The 25,803-nt window shown below is 45.4% G+C and overlaps 1 protein-coding gene across 4 annotated transcripts in view; it reads right to left on the bottom strand.

The window, feature by feature from the left end:
- The window catches only part of SEMA3B (semaphorin 3B), a 427,981-nt gene that overhangs the window by 54,739 nt on the left and 347,439 nt on the right, over positions 1–25,803 (bottom strand). For all 4 annotated transcript variants that reach the window (XM_085625087.1, XM_085625088.1, XM_085625086.1 and 1 more), the window contains 3 exons: positions 10,015–10,134; positions 5,718–5,811; positions 5,497–5,616 (listed from right to left, as the gene is read on the bottom strand). In XM_085625087.1, coding sequence (XP_085481213.1) covers positions 5,497–5,616; positions 5,718–5,811; positions 10,015–10,134 — 334 coding nt within the window. The remainder of the gene's footprint in view (positions 1–5,496; positions 5,617–5,717; positions 5,812–10,014; positions 10,135–25,803) is intronic.

Raw genomic sequence — 25,803 nt, 5'->3', positions numbered from 1 at the left:
TGATGCAGAGTGCAGCGGCATGAAGTGGTGTACAGTGGAGTGGTGCAGAGTAGAGTTCGGAGGTGCAGAGTACAGTGGCGTAGAGTGGAATATACATGGTATGGCAGTGCATTCCCATTACAGACAACACATTTTCAATTGAAATGGTCATTACGTTTGCACAGACATACAGTTTTACTAATAAAGTTGTACAGTGCACAAGCAAAAATGTGTGGAAATTGCATCACCTAGTTTAAGGATTTGTTTTGATCATATTTAAATATTTGTTTTTAACAGAAATAAACAAGCATTGGCATAGTCAATAGGTCTTGCCTTTGGGACCTTTACAGTTTTTAGCCATGCAACAGTTGATGTTGTTGCACCAAGGATATTGTGCTGGATAACTAAACACTTACAAGGTCCCAAAGGCGAGACCTACTGGCTATGTCAATGCTTGTTGAAGCAGCAGGTGTATTGGGCATCACCCACTAAATGTTATGGCCAGCCTGCCCCTGCCATTAGAACTAGGATGTCCCTAAGTTTGTAATGTTGCGCTGCCGGATACAGGGCGATTGTAATTGAAAATCTGCCTCAGCGACACATTAAAACATTGCAAAGGCCAGAGAAAACCAACGCTGCAAGTGAAAGAATGCAGCCCTGGGCTCTTAGCGGCTCACCCCTCCCCCTCTATCCCCCACCCTACCGCGCTTCATCCTGGAGACGCTGCAGAGTTTGCGGTCGCTGGGACATGTCTGTTATTTACAAAGTTGGAAGTAAATGTTTCCAGCCTAATAAAGACACCACTCTTTACTAACCCGAACTGCCAGCGGCTTCTCCTTGTTCCGGGCGGGAAACAGAGAAATAGGGAAGACGGGCCTTGCCTAATTTGTAAAATGATAAGTGCCAGGTTCAAAGTTTTGTTCAGAACCCCACGGCAGAAACCATTGAACGTCAGGGTGCTGACTGCAGTGCAGTCTTGATTCCACCTCATGCCTCATTAATCCACCACCAGACACCCCGCCTCTTTATTTCACTCTTGGAGGATCTTTTTAGGTCTCGCCTGGCGAACACAGCGCGAAGCGCTGTGGCCAGCGAGATCTATTGTTGCTGACTTGCCTCGGAAGTGGGACAGGAGATGGGCACGCGCAAGGCTTTTGGAGGATTTGAGCCGGTGTACGCGCACGTGAACATGCACGTGCACACACGCAATGTTCACATCTCCTGTCCCGCTTCCGACGACATGCCAGTCCCGTTGGAGGCTCCGTGTGGGCTATTGTTGGCGTAAAGTGTAATTCTGAGCAACAATAGCCCACACGGAGCCCCCCCCAGCCCCTCTTTACTCACCGGGCTGCTCTTCTGCAGGGGGGCTCCTCCTCGCGGCTGCAGCACTTCTCTTGCAGGGCTTCCCTTCACTACTTGGAGCCCCGCGCTGTTGTGGTCATCCTCGGCCGCTGCACTCTTCACCCGGGCCCCCGCCTGGGACCCGGGGCTTCTCTCCACTCCGGCCGCCACCGCGGGGCTCTCCCTCCAGCATGGGAGCCCCGCGTTAGCACGGCACGGCACGCCGGTTTCTGTTTTTGCTGGAGCAGGCCCCGCCCACGTCCCGGGCAAGGGCGCCTGACTTCCGGCTTGAAGACTAGTTTTTTAATTGTATCTGTCTCCCCCTTCTTTTTTTTTTTTTTTTTTTAAATTTGTCTCTCCCCCGATCGCTGTTTATTTTTTAATAATTAACTAATGAAGCCCATGCCGAGGCTCGAACCCTGTTCTTTAGCTCCTAAGTCAGCAGCGTGTACAGCCTGCCATCCGTTTGGGTCAGGTTACAAATGCTTTCACTTTCGGGGCTTCGCTGCGGCGTTTTGTGTGAGTTTGGTGTTTTTTTATTCAAGTGTGCGAAATTGAATAGTTAACGTGTTCTCTTGGTGCTGTGGAGGGTAATTTGAAAGAAGTGGGATGCGCTGTGATATTCGGAGACCATTTGCCTTTTCTTCGTGACGGTTAAGTTTGGCTTCCTAATGTGTTATATATTGGTATTGTGTGGATTGGTGTGCGTGAGGAGTGTGAGGTGTTGCTGAGAAGCATCGCTTTCTCAACAATGCGACTTTCATGCGGGTGCAGAAACTAGTGCAATCAAAGTTCATTTTGAGAGAACCAGAACAGTTTCCTAGAATTTAACTTGTTGACTGGTTGGTTGAATTTTAATCCTAGCCTCCCGACTGGACGACATTGTTTGTGATCGTGGGCAAATGACTTGCTCTGTGACTAAGTTCCAATATATGACGACGATGGAGCGCTTACAATGGGGCTAAAGGAACCCTGGGATTAATCTCTCTTTGAATAAGTAGATTTAAAGTTCGAGTGTATTTGTTTACCTTGAAACTTTCTTAGGAAACAAGCCTGCAAAACTGTCATTGGCGGTTTCCTTGTCGGAGTCGTCGTCCTCATTGAAGCAATCACTGCACATGCTCTGCGTGACAAGATGTGCTGGGGAGGATTAGTTTTCATTGTGTTGTCTTTCCTCTATTGATTTACTCATTTTGTCTGCACCCCTCCAGGGGACGACGCGCTCAATGAGGAAACGTAATGACTGGCTGAAACTAAGCAAGGTGTGCCAGAGTTACATCTATCCGTTTAAATAAGACTCACATCTGCCGTAACCAATCTGTGGGATGAACAAAAGCCTGGGAAAAGCAATATTTAGCATGCGCGCTCACAATTGGTAATCGCTGGTTTATTCACATGCAAAGGATGTGATTGCTCCACAGACAGGTGTGAAAGAAAATTACCGCTTGGCACAATGAAACTACACGAATGTAGCGACAATTTCAGATGTTTCCCACCCATCTCTCCCCCGCCTCTTACTTTTCTCACTGATTCCGCCCTTCTACATCCACCCCTTACCGTTCCCTCTCTCTTCTCTGTGTAAGGTTTTATGATTGTTCTTCCGCTCTTACATCTACATGTCTCATTCATGTACTGCCATTCACCTCTCATTTCTTTCTCCAGCTTCCTAACTTATTTTTGCTGGTCTGTCCCTTTTACATCCATCTGTCCTCTTTGACCCCCGCGCCTCTTACATTGTCCCGCTGTTTCTGCCGCTCTTATATCCACATCACAAACGTCTGATGCCGCAGGGACGCACACATATACCGCAGCAACTCAAATGGACTTGGGAACCTGCATATCCAAGCAATACCTGGTCCCCGTCATAATTTTTAATGAGCAACACCATTATGCTTACTGATCTGTGAAAGTTAAGTGCATTAACGCATTTAATAACATGAAGCCTACATGAGTCTTCTAAACCTGAACAACAAATACATAACCTACATGGACCACCATGATGCGTCCATAGATTGTTTTTGCATTGCAATAAATATATAATGTATGACAACACAACGTGACACCAAAATATATATCAGTAGCTTTGGGAGCAGCTTCACCCTGACTATGCTTTTTACAAGTATCCCCGGCCTCCAGCATGTAACTCTACCTTTCTCTAACTCTCTTTTCAATCTCTATCTCATTCTCTTTCTCTCTCTTCACTCTACCTCACACTTGTATACGCAGATAACTCTAACTATCTCTATGTAGCAACTCGCTCTCCCTTTCTATCATTTTTGCACTTGCTCTCACATAAGTAAAATACATTTCCATTACAACGCCAATAACTCTAACTCTAAAAAAATGCGCGACCTATTGCATTGCAAATGCTTGTTCTTCCATGCTGTCTCCCTTTGTCATAGAGTTTTTTTTCCACTTCTCTCTTCCTTCCCTCTATTGTGGTTTTCTCTCTCTTGCTCTGGATAAAAGTTTGTTGAGGAAAAGTAAGTGCCAGTCCCCAAAAATGAGCGCCAGCCGGCCCCGCCCACCTCTAACCATCGGCTCAAAGTAAGCACTGAAGAGGTGGCAGGGATGGAAGTAAGGAAGGTGTTTTGTGCACAGATGCAACACAATTACAGTTTTGGAAGAATGTGATGGAAGTGAGACATTAGGTTTCTCAGTAGGTGAGAAAGTTTCATCTCCTTCGTCGTGACAATGAAGGAGGAGGAACCCTGACAATAAGTAGGGAACACAACCTTTCACTTTCAGGGACCACCATGCTGACTGAAACAGAAGAGGTGCTGTAAGGACTTTTTTTTGACATAGGCAACTTGACATTTTGCTTTTCAGATACACCAGGGACGTGCTTTATCGGGTGTTTGTTGTAACAATCGGGACCCCTACACTTGTAGCATGCTCAGTAGCTCCCCTAGTTTGCCTGGCTGTAGAACCTGTGCTACCAACAGATGGACATAAGTAAAGGTGGGGCATTAAGAACATGTCATTATCGCTAACCCTCCAAGAGCTATTTGCCCTAGAAGTGTAGAAGGAGTGGTCTCCATTGGAGGCTCATCTTCTCCCCTGCCCTCTAGGTACAGTAGGAGGACTACCTTAGAGGCACCTTCTTCTTGCCTCTTAGGTACAGGAGGCTTAGAAGCCCCTTGGATGTGCTTCTTCTACTCTTCCCGATAAGGACAGTAAGGTATGGACTCCCTCTGATGCACTTCATGCCCCATAAGTGGAGGATGGGGGTTTCTGTGTCTTTGTTTCATCCTCTCTGGACCACAGCCACAGTACCACGAGGCCATCAGTGTGGTTTCCTCCAGCTTCCCTTCGCATTCCATGTCCTGTGTATTTGTGAAAGGTTTGCCAGTGGGTCATATTGTTCTCCCACACACCCTCCACACCACTCACCATTCTGCGTACATGTTAAAGGACTTTCTTGATAATGTACCCTGAGATGGGTGCATGTGTTTATGCATGAGTGGGTGTGTGACGTATTATTTGGCATCTTCTGCTCAGCTCTGTCATTGCCATTGCAGGATGCCACAGGCCACATAATGTCTTGGGCCTGCGCTCAACCTTTCCAAGACTTCAAGTAGGGTGATGCAAGAGCTGGGTAGGAAGCAGCATGAGACTAGAGCAACGCTTGATGGCTAGACTGATTCTGAACCGCTTATCCTCCAACTCCACCACATGGCACGACAAACCGGAGTGGAAACCTCTCTCACCAGCCTATATTTCCACCCGCGGAGTCTGTTCTCCATGAACTTTGAAACAACATGCTGGTCATACCTCAGAGAGTGATATTTTTAAAGAATTTTGAAATTAAGAAAGAATATTGCTCTAAAGTGTTGGGCATAAGTCTATATCCTAAATCCATGAGTGGCACTAACAATATCAAATTCAAATGCTCCTTACTGGCATGACAAGTAGCACAAATGTTTGTAAAGTTGTGATGTTGGTTGACAGATGCATTTTGTAAGGGTTTCTGACTCTGTGTCTTTTTTTAAGATTATGCAGGGTGCATGATGAGGGTATCCCCAGGTATGCACCAAAGGTGCCTGGAGGGTGCATTTCGGTACTCTCTGTTAAGTCACAAACTGTCCCCATTATCTGTGTGCCACAGGTAACAATGTGTCTGAATGGCCTTGCCCTGCACCCGCCATCTTACCATCTAATCTGAAATACCCTTACCGTTAAGCCACCGCGAGTCATGCTGCTCAGTCCTGATGGAGGGGCGCCGGCCGAGGCTGCGGAAGATGGTGAAGTCTCGCCCCATCAGATCTGTGGCCACCCCGGAGTACAATTCCTCGCCTAATGGGTGGAAGAAAAAAAAAAGAAAGCATTTAAGAGCGAAAAAACAATTGTCGCACAATTGGGAGCCCACCCCCTGTTCTGCGACATTGCAATCTTACCTACGAGTACCGAAGCAGCAGTGTGCTTGGGATCATATGGGCTCCTTCCTTTCCCATCCTCCATCCTGTTGAAGTCCAGCCTGAAGACGGGTTCCTGAGATGGAGGACAAGGACAAGACAGGCGATGACATACACAATGCGCCAGTCAAAGGGCCAAGGGATATGTCAGGAGCCCAGCCTGCCAGTCCAGGAACCAGGGCTTCCACAGTACAAGTTGCACCCTCTAGCCTCACTTTCTGCTGTAGTAAATGGTTGCACTTTTTAAAAAGTCCCTCAACAACGAGTTCTGATTACATAGAAAGAACAAATTAAATGTTGTCGTTTTCAGTTACTTTTTTGCGTTTTGCATCAGAAAATCTTTAAATGGTATTATCTCAACAACATAGATATCACTTTAAGAAACACTTTCGCTTTAAAATTTTCATTTTAACCATTTTGTACACATACAGTGTCTAAAAGATGAAGATTAGGTATGTGGATTGGTGGAGGTTAAAGTGGGCACAAGTAGGTAGTAGCTGGGGCCAGTCATTTATGGTCCAGGATATATCATGAATAGGGCTCCTGGTTTCATGGTATTTATTGTTGTAACATTTCAGTCTGCATTTATCCATATATTTATTTTTGGGCCTTCTTATTGGTATTTATCCATATTTATATTGTAATTTGAGAATGAATGGAGTTATACAATTGTATATTTCCACATTTATTTAACTGATAAGCATGCACTATTACTTTGAGCACATTTAGTGGCCACATATAGGAAAACTCTACACCCACAGGTACATATCAGCATTATACTACGAATGTGTGTTAACCTATATGCCTGTATTTTGGGAGAGCTTAACCTGTTTCTTAACTCGAGATGCTGTCTATCTGCTCAGCTGTTGTCCTAAAATTCACGAAACACAGCATGGAGAGTCACTCACAAGAAGCACAATTTTCAGTATTTTTCCGCTTTAAAAAAAAGATACAGACAGGAAACATTTTGTTTTCTATCTGTATTTATCTGTAAAAATCAATAAAAACTGAAAACTGGGAGCCTTAATCAAGAACCATGCTTCCTTTGGTGTCTTTAATATATGCTCTTTATGCCACGACGAGGGCAGGCAAAAGTTTTATTATGCGAGCAAGTGTGGCATGGCTCCCTATTCGTAAGGTAATTTGCTTAGCTTTTCCTCAGGGGTGGTCTGAAATCTAGTGGCAATGGTAACTTGTTAGATTGAAGATACATCTTTGAAAGCAGCAGCCATGCTGCCAGTTGACGTAGGTAAACAGCCTACAGGTTTATTGAAGATGGTAGAGTCCAGTTTGCGTAGTAAATCGCCTCACCAGGAGAAGCATCCTCTGGGCTGGGCCAAGTCTGTGTCACTGCCACCCTAGCCACACTGCCAATAACCTACATTATCTGATCCCATATGCTAGGCAGAGCACAGCAAGAAAGACATTACAAAAACAGAAGATTATAGGATAACTCATGAATATTTTGTACATGATCACATTTTGCTTAGCTTTTCCTCATGTGTGACTCAACTCAACATTCACAAAGAAGCGAAAAGCAAAATTAAGTTTGCTTACAAAATGCGCATGAAAGTCAAGTGTTTCACATGGCCGTCCCACTCAGGTAGAAAGAACGGTGTTGGCTTTGCATATTTTTTTGAGATTTGCACGAAATACGGGGTTAAGAAAAAAAAATTGCGAACTGCTAACCATGACTCCAAGGTTTTGGGGATTTGTGGGCCAGATAGGATTTGGGTACTAGCTCGACTCTTCTGTAGTGAAAGTGCAGGCGGATACTACAGGGTATGTGGCTGCACTTACAGGCAGCACCATAAACACTCCTCATAATGTCACTAATCATGCCCCCAGAAAAATTTACTAATGGTGCCCCTGCGCTCAAATCTGCTCAAGCACTGCATCTCATGAAATGGTGAACCCCAAAAACAGGCCTCAGTAACCCTAGTAAAAGGAACGCTAATTCCATCCAACCAACTGCAGTAACTTTCACCCAGTCTCAAACTCATCATTTGTTGCCAGATTACTAGAAACGGGCACCTTGCCAAGAAAACATATCAACAGAGGCTTTAAATGCTTCACCTTGAGGACAATTAGTCATTCCTATTGTGAGAGTGACACGGCTTGAAGCAGGTGATACAGGTCAAAGCAGTGGTTAATTTGTAAAAGAAAGAGTGTCGGTACCCAAAGCTCAGCTCGGAAGCACCTGGCTGGCTCTATCAAATGTCAGAGTGCTGTATACCAAAGCTGCACAGTCCCCAATCCTGTTTATGCTGCTTGAATCCACTACCAGACACATTCTGCCCCCTTATCTCACTCTTGCAGGTTACTGCTTTCTCCCCCGTGACAGTTTTTCAGTCTTTCTTCCTCCTTCTTTCCCCTTTGTTTATTTTGCTTTGCTTATAGTGCTGGTGGGCCCCGCCGGCAACTACTGGTGCAAATTAACCACTGGGTCAAAGGCAGTACATGTAGGCCCTGCCAGACCAGGCCCCCACAATCAGCAGCTCGACACAGGTAGAGAATATACACTCCGCGTATGACTTCACAAGTTAATAAAATTATAAAAGAACCCCTTTAGCAGCTAACAAGCCGGTTTCAGACACCTTCACGTCATTTAGATAGTCTCCTGAATCCCTGTCCCTCTGTGACGCTGTTAGGATGGAAGCCTTGGTCTTGTAACATCTCAGCTGCTTTCAACACTAGTGTTGCATACCCTCTGGAATGGTCTGGCTACTAGCCTCTACCACTGTCTCTCGTTTGTAGCCATAGAAAGGGCCTGCAGCCTCTCTGATATGCTGCATATTGATGACTAACAGCTGTATGTAAGGATCAGAACCTAACATATGCTTATTGGCGCCCTACCTTCCCTACATCAATTCAAGAATAACCAAGATGTGGCTTTGTTTCAATTACTCTAAGACCCAATTCAAACTGACAAAGCCCAGCATGAACAAAATCAAAAATCAAGAACTGTGCCTTGTTCTCAAACACTACAGGAAGAACATCCCAAGCGAAATCTATGAAGGAAACACCGATGAAATGAACACGTACAATAACCCATCTTGTCCAGGTTGTAGAGCATTTTCTAAAACAAATAAATGGCTGCTAACCCCAAAGCACATTCTGATAGACAAACAACCCCTTTTGTTCACCCAACTTGATTATACCAACTAACTTCAAGCGAGCAGGGCCAAAAAAAGCTGATTTGCCAACACTGCCACCATGAATTAGTGCAGTAACACGACTCAACCATTTTCAAACACTGAGTCCATGCTCCCACCCTGCCTCCCTCCCCACACTTTAAATACCTATGAATCCCCACGAAGCCTTTTGGATGAAAAGCCTCACTTATCCAGCTAGCAAGCACATTCTTTGCAGCGAAAACCAACCCACAAAGAAAACCTCAGCAATTCTACCAGCAATCCCTGGATACAAGCAAACTGGTTCTGGCAGTACAGCATGTACAGCAACTGCGTCATCACTCATGGCTGCTAGTGAACACCCCTGGGGATTTAGAAAAATGCAGAAAACCAACATCTTCAAGAAAATTACTGCCTAACAACTTTCAAAACCAATACTCACAACTTCATCTCAGTTTGCATCACCCCATTATTATGAACTACCACCGCAACGTGCCCGCACCGCGTTGCTGAACATTGATGGTACTGCTGACTATACTATGTTACACCCTAGGAAACCCTCTAGTAGTGGCATTTCCTTGACCATGTGTCTAACCAAACAGTGACACTGTAGAAAGACTTCACCACCAAGGACAGAGAATTCACTGGCCACGTGTTCAACCCCCACACAATAACATTACCACACTGACTAACATTGAGCAAGTGGGATTCTGTTGGTCGATTGATATAAATGATGCTTTTCCGTTACTGGGTGGAGTGCCATACTTTATAACAAGTTGGGGTTGATTCCTTATCAATGTCTGGCTTTAGCTGTATAACTAATTTTGTTTCGGCTTAAAAGCAAGTTTTGCCTTTGACTGAAAATCCACATATGTTGGCTTTGGTAATAAGTGTGTAATAGTGGCACCGTTCTATTAACAATACTCTAAAAAGCTCTTATTGAGTTTAGGCAGTGGTTGCTTGGACACTGCTACCCCTGGGAGCCACTGTAAGGAATCCTGGCTAACCTTGGTGTTCACAGTACTCCGCCTCCATTTGAGTAGGAGAAGGCACGGATAACAGATATGGGGCTGGTAGATGGTCCTTAATAGCTAACATGATCTCTGTAAATGGACTCAATACACACACCAGTCACCACTGCTTACCTCAGACCTCTGTCCCACCTCCACAAAGACGCATGTGGGGTGGAAGGCACCGGTTCCACAGGCATAGAGGTGGGTTCGATTGTAGGAGTGCAGAATTTTAACGAAGTTCATGCAGTCACTCTGAAAGAAAAAGGCAACAGAGAGCTCAATATAACAGCTTCTTAGGGCGTGTGAGTGAATGAGTGTACAAGAAGGTGAGTCAGTGTGTGTGATGGTACATGGTTGAGTGTGTGAGAGCGAGTAGACACATGACTGCATCGGTAAACAGATGACAGATGAGCGGGTGGTTTAGTAGGCAAGTTAGTTGGTGAATAAGAAGGTGAGACTGAGTGTGTGCCATTAGATGCTTGAGTGTATGCGAGTGAATAGGTACATGATTGCATCACTAACTTCTGGGTGGTTAAGCAGGCAAGTTAGCGGTTGAATAAGTAGGTGAGGTAGAAAGTGAGTGGATGGGTTGGTGAGTAAATGAGTAGGTGAATCAATGAAGTGTAATGATGGGACACTTGTTGTTTACGTGGTGCTTAGACTACTCAAGGCCCTGCAAGAAACACTGAGGTGGAAAGGAGAAAGGGGCATGAGAGGCAAGTAGGAAACATGAAGCAGGAAAAGAGAGAGTAGGGGGAGGGAAGGAGGGAGCGTGATGTTATCCCATGGCTGTTTCTTCAATGATGCTTACAACACCCTAAAACTGCTTCACAGCACTAAGATCGAACACAATGGGGAAGAAAGAGTGAAGGGAGAGAAGGAAGAACGGGTATGTGGGGATTACTTGAGGATACAAATTAAAGAAAGCATCAGTTACAGAGTTGTATCAATTTGCTCAGGGAAGAATTCAGAAAGACAGTCGAATCCAGTTTTTTTAAAGCAACAGATACCCTTTTAATTCAAACTTCACAGAAGCAAACATTCACAATTCTGATTTTTAAAAGGGAGAATCCCTCACATGCTATTTTAACCACACACAATGTGATGACACAGGAGGTCGCCAGTCCCACTTCCCATGCCCATAATCTGTTTTTCAAACATACAAATGTATCAATAAAAATACCACACCAAGTCTCCAGCTTTACACTGAGTAATCATTCCCCTGCGCTTATCCCAGGCTATTTTGAAATCATTTGGTTATTTTTGCTGTATGAAAAATATACCGTAATGCAGTGGTCTTTAAACTTTTTAATGTCGTACCCTCCTAGTAAAAAAAATCACTGGGGCCCCCTCAGCATTTTTCCCAATTCTTTTAATAAATTGCCAATGTTTAAAAATGTTTAGACATATTTAAACTTTGCATTTAAGTTATGTTACCATTTTAAAAATGCAATCAAATACATGATTGCCAAACATACTATTCTGGTCAGGGAGGCCTTACCAACACGTACAAGTATCCACAGTGTGATTATTAGAAAAGGGGGCTTTGAAGAATATTTGGACTCCCTTCCCTTCTGATATATACTCCCAGCTAGAATATAAATAATAAAACATGTAAATGATGGCCCATTACAGAGTGTCTTTCTACCACTCATCTTTCTCAGCTTAAACAAAGCACTGCTATCAGCATAATGCTCTTTAGGCCAGAGCTTTGCGCCCCCCCCCCCCCCCTCCCGCCACCAGAATTACTTGAGGCCCCCAATTTGAAGGCCCCTCGCTTAATGTTTCCTTGGCCTCCACCATTGGCCTTATAAAGGAACCAACAAGGCAAACTTGGTCTGTCTGTACAGTCAAGTAAGTACAACTCTGAACCAAAAATGTCATCAGCAAGGTATAAAAGTGACAAATAAGTGAAAAGGAAAGAAGAAATTTTAAAAAGCGCTGAGGCCTGACAGCCAAACCTCTATGGCAACAGCTGCACAGCAAAAGCAAATTTGAGAAGTTACAGAATGGCAGCCAGGGGCACATTCCAAAAACTTGTGGTATGCAGAAATATTGTTCTCAAAATAATACAGAGGTCAAAGAATAGACAACCCAACTATATTGAAGGGCACTATATGAAGGTCATTACAGAGTTACTATTCTAAGCTCCACATCCATCTACACTGAAGACATACACCTTGTCAAGATACACATGTGTAACATGCGAGGGCATAAGCAGTGCACGGTAAGGGTGAGAGTTATAGCTACTTTGAGATAACTATAACTGTTGAAATTCATTGTTCTTTTTAGTTTAAAACGTGACATTTAAACTGTTTCACCATCTATAACACCACTTAAACCTTTGTTTTTTCCAGTGAATTTCTGATGTGTTTTTTAATGCAAAATAAGATATTCTTTCCATACCTAACTATAATGTCACTTTAACCTTTGTGTTTTTTCAGTGAATTTTTAGGGTATTCTTAACATAACACAATATTTTATTACCATATATAAGACCAAACCCCACAGGCCATGCGTGGCAAGGAGGTGGTTGCAGACAGGAGTTGGTTGCAGGTGTGCACCCAACCCCTGCCCCAGAAGGCCGGCGGCCGGGCTTTACTCCCAGCGCCCCAGGAGCACCCAACACCCTGCGGGTGCCAGCCTTCCTCAGTTCGTGGCAACCCACCACAGACATTCAGGCTCCTCCCCCTCCCCACCCACTCAGCCCACAGAGACCCAGCTGGGCGCCCAGGAGGCCGGCGCGCGCCGGTGCAGTGTTATTACCCGCAGTCTGGAACCTTCTCCAGACCCCTCGCAGCGGTGTCATATCTGAGATGTCTGGAATAACTCGCCAGAAGAGATGCCTCCCTGCGCCAGCTGCCCGTGATTAATGGACAGTATATATTGCACCAGGGGTGTCCAGAGCAAGCGACAGCAAGACGGCACAGCGCAGGAATGCGCTGCCTCCCTCCCCCCGACCGCCGCCCCCAACAAACTCCCTTCTGAAACAAAGCCTCGGTTTCTTCTCCTAAAGAGAGACATTTAATAGTGTCAGCTTCCGCAGTTGACTCGTCTTACAATGACGAGAACACAGTTTTATTATATGGAATTACAGACTTCACAGCGCTTTGAAGATTATATAGCACCGCTGTCCTCACAGGACTTCCAGACAGAGTACATACGTCATGCAGCACTTTCAGTCTTAAGACCTCAGTGCTTTGCAGGCATGCTACACATTATGCAGCACCGTTTGTCCTCAAAACTCAAAGCGCTTTACAGACAGGTTGCACACTATATAGTGCCTCTGTCCTCGGAACACTTTACAGAACAGACCGCTTAAATAAAGTACAGCACTGTCTAGCCTCGTACCTCACAGTGCTTTTAAAACATATTGAACACATCAGTCCTCGCGGCGCTTTACAGACATGCTCCACATACAGCACCGTTTGTCCTCAAAATTCAATGCGCTATATAGACAGATTGCAGTCTGTATAGCGCCTCGGTCCTCAGAACGCTTTGCAGACCGCTCACATAGAGTACACCACTGTCTAGCCTCGTACTTCACAGTGCTTTACAAACATTACATAATACATCAGCCTTCACAGCGCTTCCGGACACAGCATACCTCAACCCGAACTTACTCTCCTCAGATCGCAGAGTTTTACAGACATGCGCCATTTGTTCTTAGACTTCAAAGCGCTTTACAGGTAGGGTAAACTGTACACCGCGTCTCTGTCCTCAGAACACTTTATAAACTGCCTAATAGACCAGTCACACGGTATGCAAAAACTTCTAGCTTCATCCTTCTCGCCGTTTTATGGACGGATCGCTCACAGGAGCTTAGCTACCACTGGTGCAGCAGGTGCAGTGGCACCGGTGCCCAGAGCCTTAAAAGGCCCATTGGACACTGATAATGTCTGTAGTTTAGTACCCCAGCAGCAGTCAAAGGGAGCATTTTCCTTTCTTCACCATGTGCCCACGACATCTTTGCCACAGTACTGCCTCTTCCGTTTAAAAGAATCCGTGCTCTTAAACCCGACAACGTTCTGCATCCCTTGAATGCACCGCGAGGCTGCGAGTCCTATATGCATTGAAAGTTCTCTTTCTTTCCCTACGGTGGCTCTAATGGACAAAAGGCTCCGTGCGGGTACTTTGTTTAGGTGCGATGCCTGGGTCACAGTGCTACAAAGGAGCCACATTATGAAAGGGAAAGCAGGCAGTAGGAGACAATGAGGCCGCTGCCTGCTTCTGCTGATGCCTGCAGCTCGCGCAGGCAGAATGTGAACTGTCACATCTTGACAGCTAAGCGTCCACATTGCAAATGGCCACCGCCTGTTCTACAACAACACGCACTGCACTGCTGACATGCAATTACGATGCACTTTTGTGCATTGGAAATTGTTTCTCTGCATTCGCTTTTCTTGCAAATGCAAAGTCTTTTAGTGCACCAGGGCCCACATTTCTGGCTCGACCGCCCCAGTCTTGTCCCCTCCCTACCACAGGCTCAGACTTCACTAGCCCCCATAAGGGCTCCCATTAGCGCATACCCGCAGGGCCCCCACACCTGAATCTGTGTTTTGGCTTGGAGAAAAGTGAAACCCAAGCGTGAAGACAGTGACGTAGGTGGGTCACAGGCCTGCTGCCAGGAATGAGATAGTGTCTTTGGAGCAACCTTACACCAAGGCTGCAGGCTACTGGGGGCATTGTCCTCTGCTCACCATTGAAGGTCAGAGGGCACGCTGGGAGGCGGCTTCCACAATCTGTCCCCTTTCAGACACGGGTCCAAGAGTGTTTCACCAGATCTGCTCATCTCGCCGGGTCACCACTGGCCATCCTTACGGAGCACCAATCAGCCATGGGCGTGAAAGGTGACAGGAGGATTGGGCGGCCTTTAGCATCGTTTAAAGGGTTGGCCATGAGCATCCACAGCTGGATGTGGCCTGGTGTCGGATGACTTCAGTGGCCACCTGTATCCACTACAGAAATCAGCGTGTGAGTCCAAAGTCAAGGGGTCGGGAAGGGCCACACATTCTTCCCACTGTCAGAGGTCATAAAATGAGCACATTGCAGATTGGTGACAATATACAAGTATTATCTGACACTATGACCAAAATACCCCCCAAAGTGGATGAATACTTTACAGATCTGGCTGGTCATGGACAGTGCACGGTTCTACACCTTTGAAGCAGTACCCTTCAGAGGCAGGCAGTAAATTATAGTCTTCAAAAGCTACAATACTGAACTAACGTCAAGGGATCCCTTACTTGTATCAGCTAAAATTGAATGTACACTGCCCTCGTCTGCTGCAGCCTTTACCGCCAATCCCCTGCCCTATGAGGCTGCAGCTCTGAGTGGAAAGAACAAAGCATCCAGCCTGGGAATGAGATGGTTCATCCTACTGCAGCAAGGCTACGTTTGGCCATCTCTAGACCAATGTCAAAAACTTTGCCGAAAAGTGTTTGAATAAGGCCTGTGAGCATACAGGGCGTACTATTTGAAATTTGAGTGTAGGCCACACTTAGACCTAAGAGTTAATGCTTTGTGAATCAGACCTCATTATTTAGGTCTAGCGTACAACTACGAGAAGAATAAAACACAACCACTGCTTGAAAAATCTCCTCTATTTCTTATTTCCAATCACCTTCCTCTTCACGTACAGGTTTTTTCTTCCAAGAACACGCAGTAGACCTGTTATTGATAACCCGGTAATTTTATCCAACGAGCAGGTGGTGTCTTTGGGCCAATGCGCACAGACATCTGATCAGTGAACCATATGTTTGAACAAAGAACCAGTCTCAAGTGATAGATGCGCCTCCTGCTTGAGCCGGCACAGATACCAACCTGCCCTTTGTGCTTGTGCTGAGAACTAGACCTGCCTGTAGGGATATCTGGAATTTCTAAAAAGACCTTTGCGTTTTATAGGCCCGTGAGACTGCGGAGGAGTCAGTGGAATATAAGGTTTTCAAAAGAACCCTCTGGGATACACCCAATTAAGCCTGTCTGCCTTTTGTTGTCAAAAGGGGTAGAAAGGGAAGAAAGACTGATTGAATTGTAAGGGAATATATGTAAAACGATTAAACACCATAAAAAGTGACTTTAGCAAGAGGGTATGGAGTCAATTGGGTAGAGAGACGGAAACGACGTCACTGCCAGCTGGTGATCAGTCGTCTCAGAATGGACAATTACAAGTTTGTGAAATGCATAGGGGCTAAACATGGATTAGTCTGACCAGGGGCTAAGGGCTTTTCCTTTTTCCCAAGAGGCCTGGGAACCACAGAGCCTGCAAAAATCAGTCAGGGGGCTGGGCAGAGGGCTTCAGAGCAACGTGGGCATGTTGATTTGCTACGAGTAGAGGTTCGAGTAAAGTGTCTATTGCTTTGCTGCTTAGAGTTTATTTAGTGTGGGGGGGGCGGGTGAGGATGTAACTTGGGAGTCCTATGGCACGTCACTATTAAAGGAACATTTTTACAATTCATAGATGTGCTGGTGGGCCCTTTGCTCTATGTTGCCCAAAGCGCCTGAAGCCGGCTCCCTCCATTTCACAGGTGGAGGGCCGGCTAACCGTGCGGCTGCAAGTGTTGGGGGGCCAAAGACAGGCACACGCTTTGTTTAACGGTGGAGCTCGAGTCTCCCCACATACATCGAGGAGCGGGAGCTCCACGGGGCAGGTGCCCCTCTTCAGTTCCTCTCATACTCTTGATGCAGCAGGGGTCGCGTGACCCTCCCCTCCAGCCTGCAGCACCCCTAGCGGCGGCTTCCCTGTCTGGTGCTGCCGCACTCCCGTCAACAGGCTTCTGTTTCACCCAAGGCCCTGAAGAGAGATAAACACTTGCGTCCCTGTTTGTTTTGCTGACCTTTTGACCCGGCTGGTCACGAGCTGGAGTTAGAGGCCTCAGGGTGAAAGAGCAGGTTGCAGAGGTCAACGCCGCCGCAGGGCACTTCCATCTGCAGCCACTGTAAAGGGGGCTAGCTGTGAGGGTTCAGGAGCGAGTGAACATGAAGTAGCAGTGCAAGAAGAGATCTGGGGCGCCCCCAAATTATCGGTGTATTGCACCAGTCCAGGCTCGGGCACGGGAATTCCAAAGCGCAGTAGGGTATACAATGGTCCTTCCAGGGTACCTAAGATTCTGGTGTTGATGGGCAGATGCTTTTGGGGTGGGGGCATGGAATATGGGACAACTGTGCCCCCTATCGCTCCATGCTGAGTCTAACCTTAACACTGTTATGGCCCTGGGGGAGACAGCCTAGCAGCTCCCCCTGCCCCAGGCATCTTGCGTGGGTGGTGCTGTCCAGGGGTGTGTGTGTGTGTGAGGGGTGCAGTGGGTGGGGGTTAGTAGAGGGTTTGTTAGGGTGGTGCTAGAGGGCTTTTGGGCAACGTGCTAGCAGTAGAGTGTCCTTTCCAAACTTAGACAACCAGAGCGTCATCACCTCAACAAAGAAGTCTGCACTGAACACCGTGGGGCCAGGAAGATAAAGTAAGATGTTTGGGTTCCAATGTTAAGGGCCTACTTGAAGAGAAATGTTTTCAAACTGTCCTAAAGATGGTGGAAGGGGCAGATGAGAAGACAAGGATGGCCCCTGGACTTGCGAGGGCCCTCACCAAGAGGTGTCCATCCCCACTTCCCAAACTAGGGCTTCCTGATGATGGTCCATTTTAGAAGTGAACATTGAGGCTGTTTCTTCCCCAGGCCTAGGCTGCCTCTCGGATTCCATGGTGGTCACTGTGGACTTGGCCTGCATTTCACCGTCAGAGGGCTTGTTTTTTTCTCCCGCCTCATAAACAGTGGGAAGACAGCTTTGATCCTGATAATAGTGTACCTGGTAACCAGGTTAAGATTTTTAGGGCTGGGTTTGAGCAGTCTACCTTTGTGCGCCAGTCAGACATAGAGCTGGGAAGTCTCGTACCGTCTCTCAGGCAACAATGAGGTTTTTGAGATTCAGCTCTGGCAGCTCTCCACTAATCCGGGCCTGTGATCACGAAAGAGTCTATAATAACTTTTAAACCTGTGTTCTATAAAAATCCCATGGGTATTTACAAGGATGAGCTGTCAAGTGAAATACTTTCTCATTTTTGTTAGTTGCTGAAATCGGGGCATGGCTGGATGGAGGTAGAGACTTACTGGCCTTGTGTTTGGTTGACTGGTGACAAAGCTCTCCCTTGAGATGAATTCACATCATTCATTCTTAGGTCAATATTAGTTCCTGCATATGAATTATTTTTGTAAGAGCTATTTTATAAAATACATAACTTGCCTGCCAGCATGTCCTACAGGCCCTCAAGCCGGCAGAATATTCACTGAGAGATGGCAGAACGGCCTGTCCAGACAGGGCCGCCAGTACCACAATTTTTCAGTTGGTGAAAGAGTTGAGATTTGGTAGGTTTGTAGTGTCTGAACACGACAGTGCATTTGTTGATTGATGAACTATACACATGATGGAGTGAAAGGTTGCCATCTCATGAATGAGCAACAAATAGGTGTTTGCATGGCTTGCTAATCTGGTGCTAAATTTGTCTGAGATGGCATATGATTGTCGCCACCTCATTTTGTAACTGCTGAAGTACAAGCATCAGGTACTGACATTGATCTCAAAAACTGAAAAAATCTTGCCATTGTTCATAGAATACAAACCCAGTCTTCACCATGTTATTTATTTGGGGAGTCTTTGCATGTAGGAGATGTGGCTTAAGAGGCAGAGCTGCCAACTTTGGAACGGTGAAACTAGGTTCGAGTCCTGCCATTGGCTCAAGATCCTGAGGTTCTGCGCAGATCTCTTAGTGTCTGAGTTAGAGTTTGGAGGACGGGCTACTCAACACAAAAGTGAGGGATATCCTATCCTCCATATTACAAGTGTATTATGTGGCACATGTAATAAGGTGGACAGGAAATCTGTCACGCTCTAAATCAGGCACTTAATGTGCCTGTGCTTAAAAATTGAATCTGACCTTGTGTGCAATAAAATCTTGTGCTCGTATGAAGTGCTCTTATGCCAGATTTTTGCTAAATAACACAAAAAAGCAGGACCCTATGATTGGGATTGTCCCAAAGTCTTCGGACCCAGTGTAGGGTATTTAGAATGTAGCTTGGGATCTATCCAAACCTTAGTGTTAGCTAGATTAATTTCTTTTAGATACATTTGTACCATCTAATTGTTAATTTCTAGTAGACAGGACGTAATATTTTTCTTGTCATCCATGCGGCATGGGTGGGTTTAAGCAGATGTTGCGTTTAACAGTTTCAAAGAAATTTGCCTTGTAAGAGCCTATCTCGCCATTTGTACCTGTAAATATTAAAAAGCAGGGAGCCTCTCTCGTGATTTTTTGGCCGAGTACTGGAATGACGGTGTGGCCGTGACCTGTGAATTATCTGTTGGGAATGAGCTAGCCCACTCCAGTATGTCAATGGACACTTGGCTCATGCCATCATTGAACGTTGCTGATAGATCTAGTAGGATCGGGCTTCAATCTGCCTGATTTCAACTTGTTACAGCAGTTTTGCTCGAGACAGCCAGTTGAAGATTGGCCTTGGTAGGGTGGGCTTTTGGCAGGGTGCTTTCTTTTCAGAGAAGTGTATGACCCTGACCACTACTTAACCATGGTAGCCTATGTATGACCATGGAAACCATGGAAAAAAGACATTGGTCATGAATATAAAAAGAGATTGGTTTCCAAAGACGAATGCATTCATACAAGGCTATTACTATGGACTGTAACAATTACCTGGAAACAAGTGATATGCATTGAGCCCACAGCTACACCCCCAGTATGTTAACACACACTCGGCTATCACCTTGTCTCTCACGGCACCAATGCAAGATCTCCTACAAAAATGTGGAGATTCAAGGATGAATTAATGCAAGTACAAAATGGTTTTAAATGTATGTTGGGCACGTGAGATTGAGTGTCAGCAATTCTGATTGAATCATGAGTGAAATGAGACTACCAGTGAGTGAGTGGAAATGAATATGAATCAGTGTATGGGAGTGTTGGAGTGTGAGTGAGAATGAATAAATGAGTGAGTGTGAGTTAGTGATTGTAAGTGAGTGTGACTGGCAACGTGGTGTTATGCTTGCAAGTCTATCGTTGGCCCTGGCCTGCTGAAGATAGTTCTTGTCTTACAGAGACACCCATGGTAAATTTAGGTGCTTAGAGCATTTCTTAGCATGACAGACACCTATGACAAAATACTGGCACATTAGAGATAATGGAGCTACAGCAAGCTGAGGTATTGTGATGTCCTCGGGATTAAGGTCACGTGACATGACTGAAAAAAGTAGGGTTCGTCTGACGCTACTTCCTGTGACGTCATTAAGTTTAAAGGGTGCGTGATGTCACTTCTGCTACCCCAGGCATTTTAGTGAATCGACGCCCATGCTCGCAGGTAGTATTTTGTTTATACTTCATTTACAAAGTATTTTATAAACTCACAGGTAGAATTTTTATTATATATTTATTCTCGTGGATGGGTTCAGAGTGCTCACAGAGGCAGAGGTCAGCAATGGCTGTGACGGAAGATGCCACCGCCCTCCCCGACTCTCCATTAGTAACCCGATCTCTTGTAAAGGTCAGAGCACGGGCTGTTTTCCAAACACTCCCCCTGCAGCCAGGAATCTTGTCTTCTTGACTTTTTTCTCCAGCCGAACTGCCCGGATTCCTCGCAGGTCATTACTCACGTCAAGGGATGCGCGCGCTAATCACTGCGCGATGGCGGGGTCAGAGGTCAGCGCTGCTGACAGACGGCTTGCCAGGCTCCCTACCTGCCTCCGGGCAGGGCAGGTGAATGCATTCTTCCAGACCAGCTCAACAAAGAGCAAAAGGGGCCAGGGGTCACTGTCAGGGCTCAGGCAAGGTCTACAGCCATTGTGCGCTCACTGTGCTCTCGCGCAGGTGGGGCCTTCGCAGTGACCTCACCTTTGTCCCTTTCTGTGCAGTCTCTGGGGTCAGAGGGGAGGGGAGGCCTGTCTGACAAATATTTCTATTAGAATTGTTCACCTTTGGATACGTGTTTAACAAAATGTAGGTATTTGTCTTTAGTCAAACTATATTTAAGGCGTAAGAGTATTGTTTATTTCTCAATTGTTGATTCAGGCACAAAAATCTGTGTAAACATTCCTCACTGTACAAACTGAAATAATAATTTTGCTGAAAATTAATTACTTTAATGATTAAGTGTTTAAAATTACTGAATCTCCTTACCAACAAGAATTTAGGAGACTTGTCTGATTGACTTTTAGAGATTATGAAGATTTGGGACTTATAACAAACAATAACAGCCTTGCTTCCCTTTCAGGATACATTTCTCCAATGAGTTGGTATTATGTCACATACGACCCTTTATCTCTAGCTAGTGCTTCATAAAGCTGTCAATGTGCACCTCCTGGAAGGCTACAAACCTGTGGGGGCTAAGTGCAGCTCGTGTCCCTTTTTGGACGTTGGTGAGTGAGGAGGTTACTTTTGCATCACTTCCACTTCTTGTGGTGATTAACTTTTTTTTAAAACCATCTTTGCATAAACAAGGCCTTATTTTAATGCACCTTCCTTAGTTACCTCAGAGAGGCAGGCTTATCACCCAGAAAAGGTACTGAATATGTGGTAACTGCAGTATGGGTTGAAGTCAACACTGTTAATTCTTTCGAAGTTGTTTTCTCCAACTGGACCACGACTCATTGCACATCTGTCCCCCAGAATCTGTCAATATGGCTTATATGGTACAACTACACTGATCATACTTGTTAAACCTGGCATTATTTGGCGTTTTCCCCGTCTTTTTGCTTTCTGACCTCCTTTTTTCTGTATGTTGGACTTTGTTTTTGCTGGTTTCGTGTGTCTGCACACTTTATCACTGCTATCCAATGCTAAAGTGCAAGTGCTCCTACTGTAAATTGTGTTATGATTGGTTTTCCTTGATTGGCGTATTTGATTTACTAGTAAGTCCCTAGTACAGTGCGCTGTGTGTTCCCAGGCCCTGTTAATAAAATACTACTAGTGGGCCTGCAGCACTGGTTGTGCCACCCACACAAGTAGCCGTTCAAAGGTGTCTCAGACCTACCAATGCAGTATCTGCACACAGTTTTTAACTGCTATGTCAACCAGGCCCCAACCTACCTTTTTCTTACATGTAAATCACCCCAAAGGTAGGCCCAAGGTAGCCCCATGGGCAGGGTGCACTGTATGTGAAAGGTAGGGCATGAGCTGGTGTTTTACATGTCCTGCTAGTGAAATACAATGCATTTAGTTTTTCAATATTGAATTGCTGTCTGTCCCATAAGTGATTATTGGAGCTACCTTGCTACATTTTACAAGTGTAACTTTCATTTGGGAAAAGATCGTGAATTGGAGTTTAGGCTCCCTGAGTTCAGCATTGAATAACACATCTTTTAGTAAAGGTTTTTTTTGAATTGTGTTTGAAAATGCCACTTTTAGAAAGTGGGCATTTTCTTGCTTAACCATCCTGTGTGCCTCTTACTGCTGTGGATTCCTCATCTGGTTGTAGACTGACAGGGGCTGTTTGCGTATTCACTACAGACACACAAGGTAAGCTGAGGTGTGCCAAGCATATGTTGATTGGCCATCCTGGGTTAGAGTGGTGGGGGGAGTTGTCACTGACACTTGAATAGGCTGTGGCTGCACTGCACAATGCTGTTTCCACCTCCTGCAGTGAAGATGGACCAGTGGGGAAGAAACTGTTTTTTACTGAGCAAGAGGGACTTTCTGCCACAGCCTTCAAAGAGAAAAATAGTATAAATATTGGGGGCCTGACCCCAGAACTTTAGTACTCTTTTTGACTAAGGGTGCCAAGAAGAAGAGCTGGAAATGCTGCCCAGAGGAGTACTGCCCCTGTGCTGTGTGTTGTTTTGTTGGGTTGGCCTGTAGTTGCTGCTTCTGTCTTGGGCAGTGAAAGGAATAAACTTTCTGTAACGTCAAAGACTTCCTCTTCATCTGTCAACAGCACTGGGAACTGTGTGTTTTGTGCTGCATCAGAAGAAAAAGCAACCCAACGCCGTCAACAAAGCCGCTGCTAGCTCCATGACTAGAAGGCATTGCAACGCACCCCAACCCTGGTTACATGACACATTTGCTTGCATCTTGACCTGTGGGCCCTGCACGCTGCACCGCCTTGCTTCACATCGCTGTCCTGTTCTCTTCAACGACGACACTCCAAGCTGACTTCGACGCCGCTGCTTGCACCGTGGCCTGGTGGTACCGCTTGTAAGTTCCACGATGCACTCCTGTCCCACACCACAGCCTTGGTCCACCGACACCACCGCCATTGACTTCAGATCGTCTACAATGACAGTACTTCAGCAATGACGCCGCTGCTGCTTGCACCATGACCTGTGAGCACCGCAACGAGCACTGCCCCACTTCGCACCAAAGTCCTGGTCTCAGCGATGCCTCTGGACACCGTCATTGTGCCGCTGCCTGCGACCTGAGGGCACCACACATTGCACCACTCCAATTCACACCGGAACCCAGACGCCTGCCGATGCCAGTGCTCCTGACTTCTACCTCATGGAGTTCGATCTGCAGTGGTATGTGACTTCAAAGGCCATACGATTCCAGAACCGACCTTCAGAACTGACAACGACGCCTCTTCAGACTAATTGCAAGGTCCACGATGCCCCGCATTTACAATGTACTGCTTGCTGGTCTTCCCGACACCATAGCTGGACCACGACCTTGCGGTCGGCCTGAACTGTTGGATTAGTTTGTTTATGATGCAGTGATAGCCCCGGATGGAGCTATCGACTTCAAGGAAGTGTCTCTTAAGTTTATTCTTGCGAAATTCATATGCTTATTACTGTATGTTGGATTTTTATCGTTTTGGTCTTGTTTAATACAGATAAATATTGGCTATTTTTCTAAAACTGGTGTGGTGTCCTTTTGTTGTATTTTCACTGTATTACTGTGCATTATGTGCAAATGCTTCACACATTGCCTCTGAGATAAGCCTGACTGCTCGTGCCAAGCTATCAAGGGGGTGAGCAGGGTTTATTCTAGGAGTGTAATCCCCCTTACCCTGACTAGAAGGAAAGGTCCCTACTTGGACAAGGTACAAACCTGCCAACCAGAGACCCCCATTTCTAACAATACTCAAATCATCTTCTGGCAGTTGGGCTCTAAGGATTTAGCTAATGCCTGCATGCAGAAGACCTCTGGATGCTAAAGAACCACCTGAAACAGAAGCAAATCAAAAATGACGATCCTCAGCTGTGGATAATGTCCAAAATATGATGCCATTACCGCTAGGCTTAAGAAGATTATTCAACCTGCAACATGCAAGAGGAAAGAAAGCCACTAAATAAGAACAAAGGAAATGAGATTCCTCAAGAAAGCTGACAAATAATAAGCAATGGGCTTCTCCAAAGCCCACTGTAAGTATCGGTGTTGTCCACAACTGGTCTTTTGACAAGACACAGCTAAAGCTATCTTAAGGCAAAACAGAAAAATCATATGTATTTAAATTTGGTTTACATAGCGTGAAAAGAATAGCTTCCTCAGTGTAATGAAAATAGTTTGCTTCCCAGTTCATGAATGTTTATATTTTTATTGTCGTATACTCACTACAGCAGCTACTTCTAGGGGCCAATGAGTTTGGAGGAATCATAATATTTTGCATCAGTTTTAAAGCCTTCACTTTTGAATCTAACATTTCCTCATTGTGAGGCACGCACATATTAAGTGTATAATGTACAATACTGTTTACAAAACGGCTACTTGTAGGATACAAGATGCGTTTTGAGACAAAAGTGAGCACCGAAAAATAAGCAAAGTTAATAGGTCTGGCATTGACTATCACCTTCTGGCTTGTAATGGTTGTTTTGCTTTGACATGTTTTTTGTAAAAATATTGTTGTGGAAGTTGCTAAGCCGTTACTAAAATAAAATAATTTCGCTAACAGCAAAAACATTTTTGTTTCAGAAAGCACTAAAGGGTACTACATTGTGTGAGGATGTGCTCCTAGTGAAAGATCTCACAATGAAGTTAACCAGTGGCTGAAGGGGGGTGACCCATTACCCTAAGCTCTTTGCTCTAGTGGCCGGAAGAAAAATGTGAATGACTCAAAAAAAGACAAAAAAACCTAAGGTGGGCTGGAGGTAATTATGGATATAATAAATCTCTCTCTCTCTCTCTCTCTCTCTCTCTATATATATATATATATATATATATATATATATATATATATATATATATATATATATATATATTTATATATATATCCACTTCTGGGTCAAAGATGAGGCGTTCACTTGGGATATATATATGTGACCAAGGCTGCTTGACAGCCGAAACGCGTCTTCTGCCCCCTCGTGTAAATAAACCTACTATTTTGCAGCAAGATCGGTGTGGCTCGCCTTCTTTTCTTCGGAACTGTGGGGAGAATTCTGTGCAATATATATATATATTGCTGCTCCTTAGCCTCATCACGATCCAACAAGGAAAAGGCACTCACGGGCGTTTCGGCATTCGCCTTTATCAATGTGTTGATAAAGGCGACTGCCGAAACGCGTCTGTGTTGGTAGATTCTGCAGAGTTCCCAATAAACTTTGTGAACCTGCCCCCGATAGTGCCTTTTCCTTGTTGAATGGTTATGAGGCTAAGGAGCAGCAATATTGAAACACGGGTACGCCCCAGCGATGACCGGCGCCCGCCCGTGAGTGCAAAGGCAAAAGGAGCGGTGATATATTGAATATGCTACTTACCAGTATGCATCTGTTCTTGGCATGTAGGGCTGCTGACATTCATATCTGTGCATAGATCGCCGCCTAGTGTTGGGTCCGGATGATTGCACATTGTGCACATTGTTGTCCTGGAAGAGTCTTTGAAGTATCACGAGATAGGTGGCTCCTCCTCTGGACTACAGTGCGCATGGGCATCCTCTCCATCCTCAGATTGTTTTTCGCCATTGTGGCAGTGATGGAGTAGATACCGTAAGTGAT

Source organism: Triturus cristatus, chromosome 9 (genome assembly GCF_964204655.1).
Source record: "Triturus cristatus chromosome 9, aTriCri1.1, whole genome shotgun sequence".
Lineage (NCBI taxonomy): Eukaryota > Metazoa > Chordata > Amphibia > Caudata > Salamandridae > Triturus > Triturus cristatus.
The sequence above is the reverse complement of the archived record's forward strand: the minus strand, read 5'-3'. Positions and strand labels throughout refer to the sequence as shown.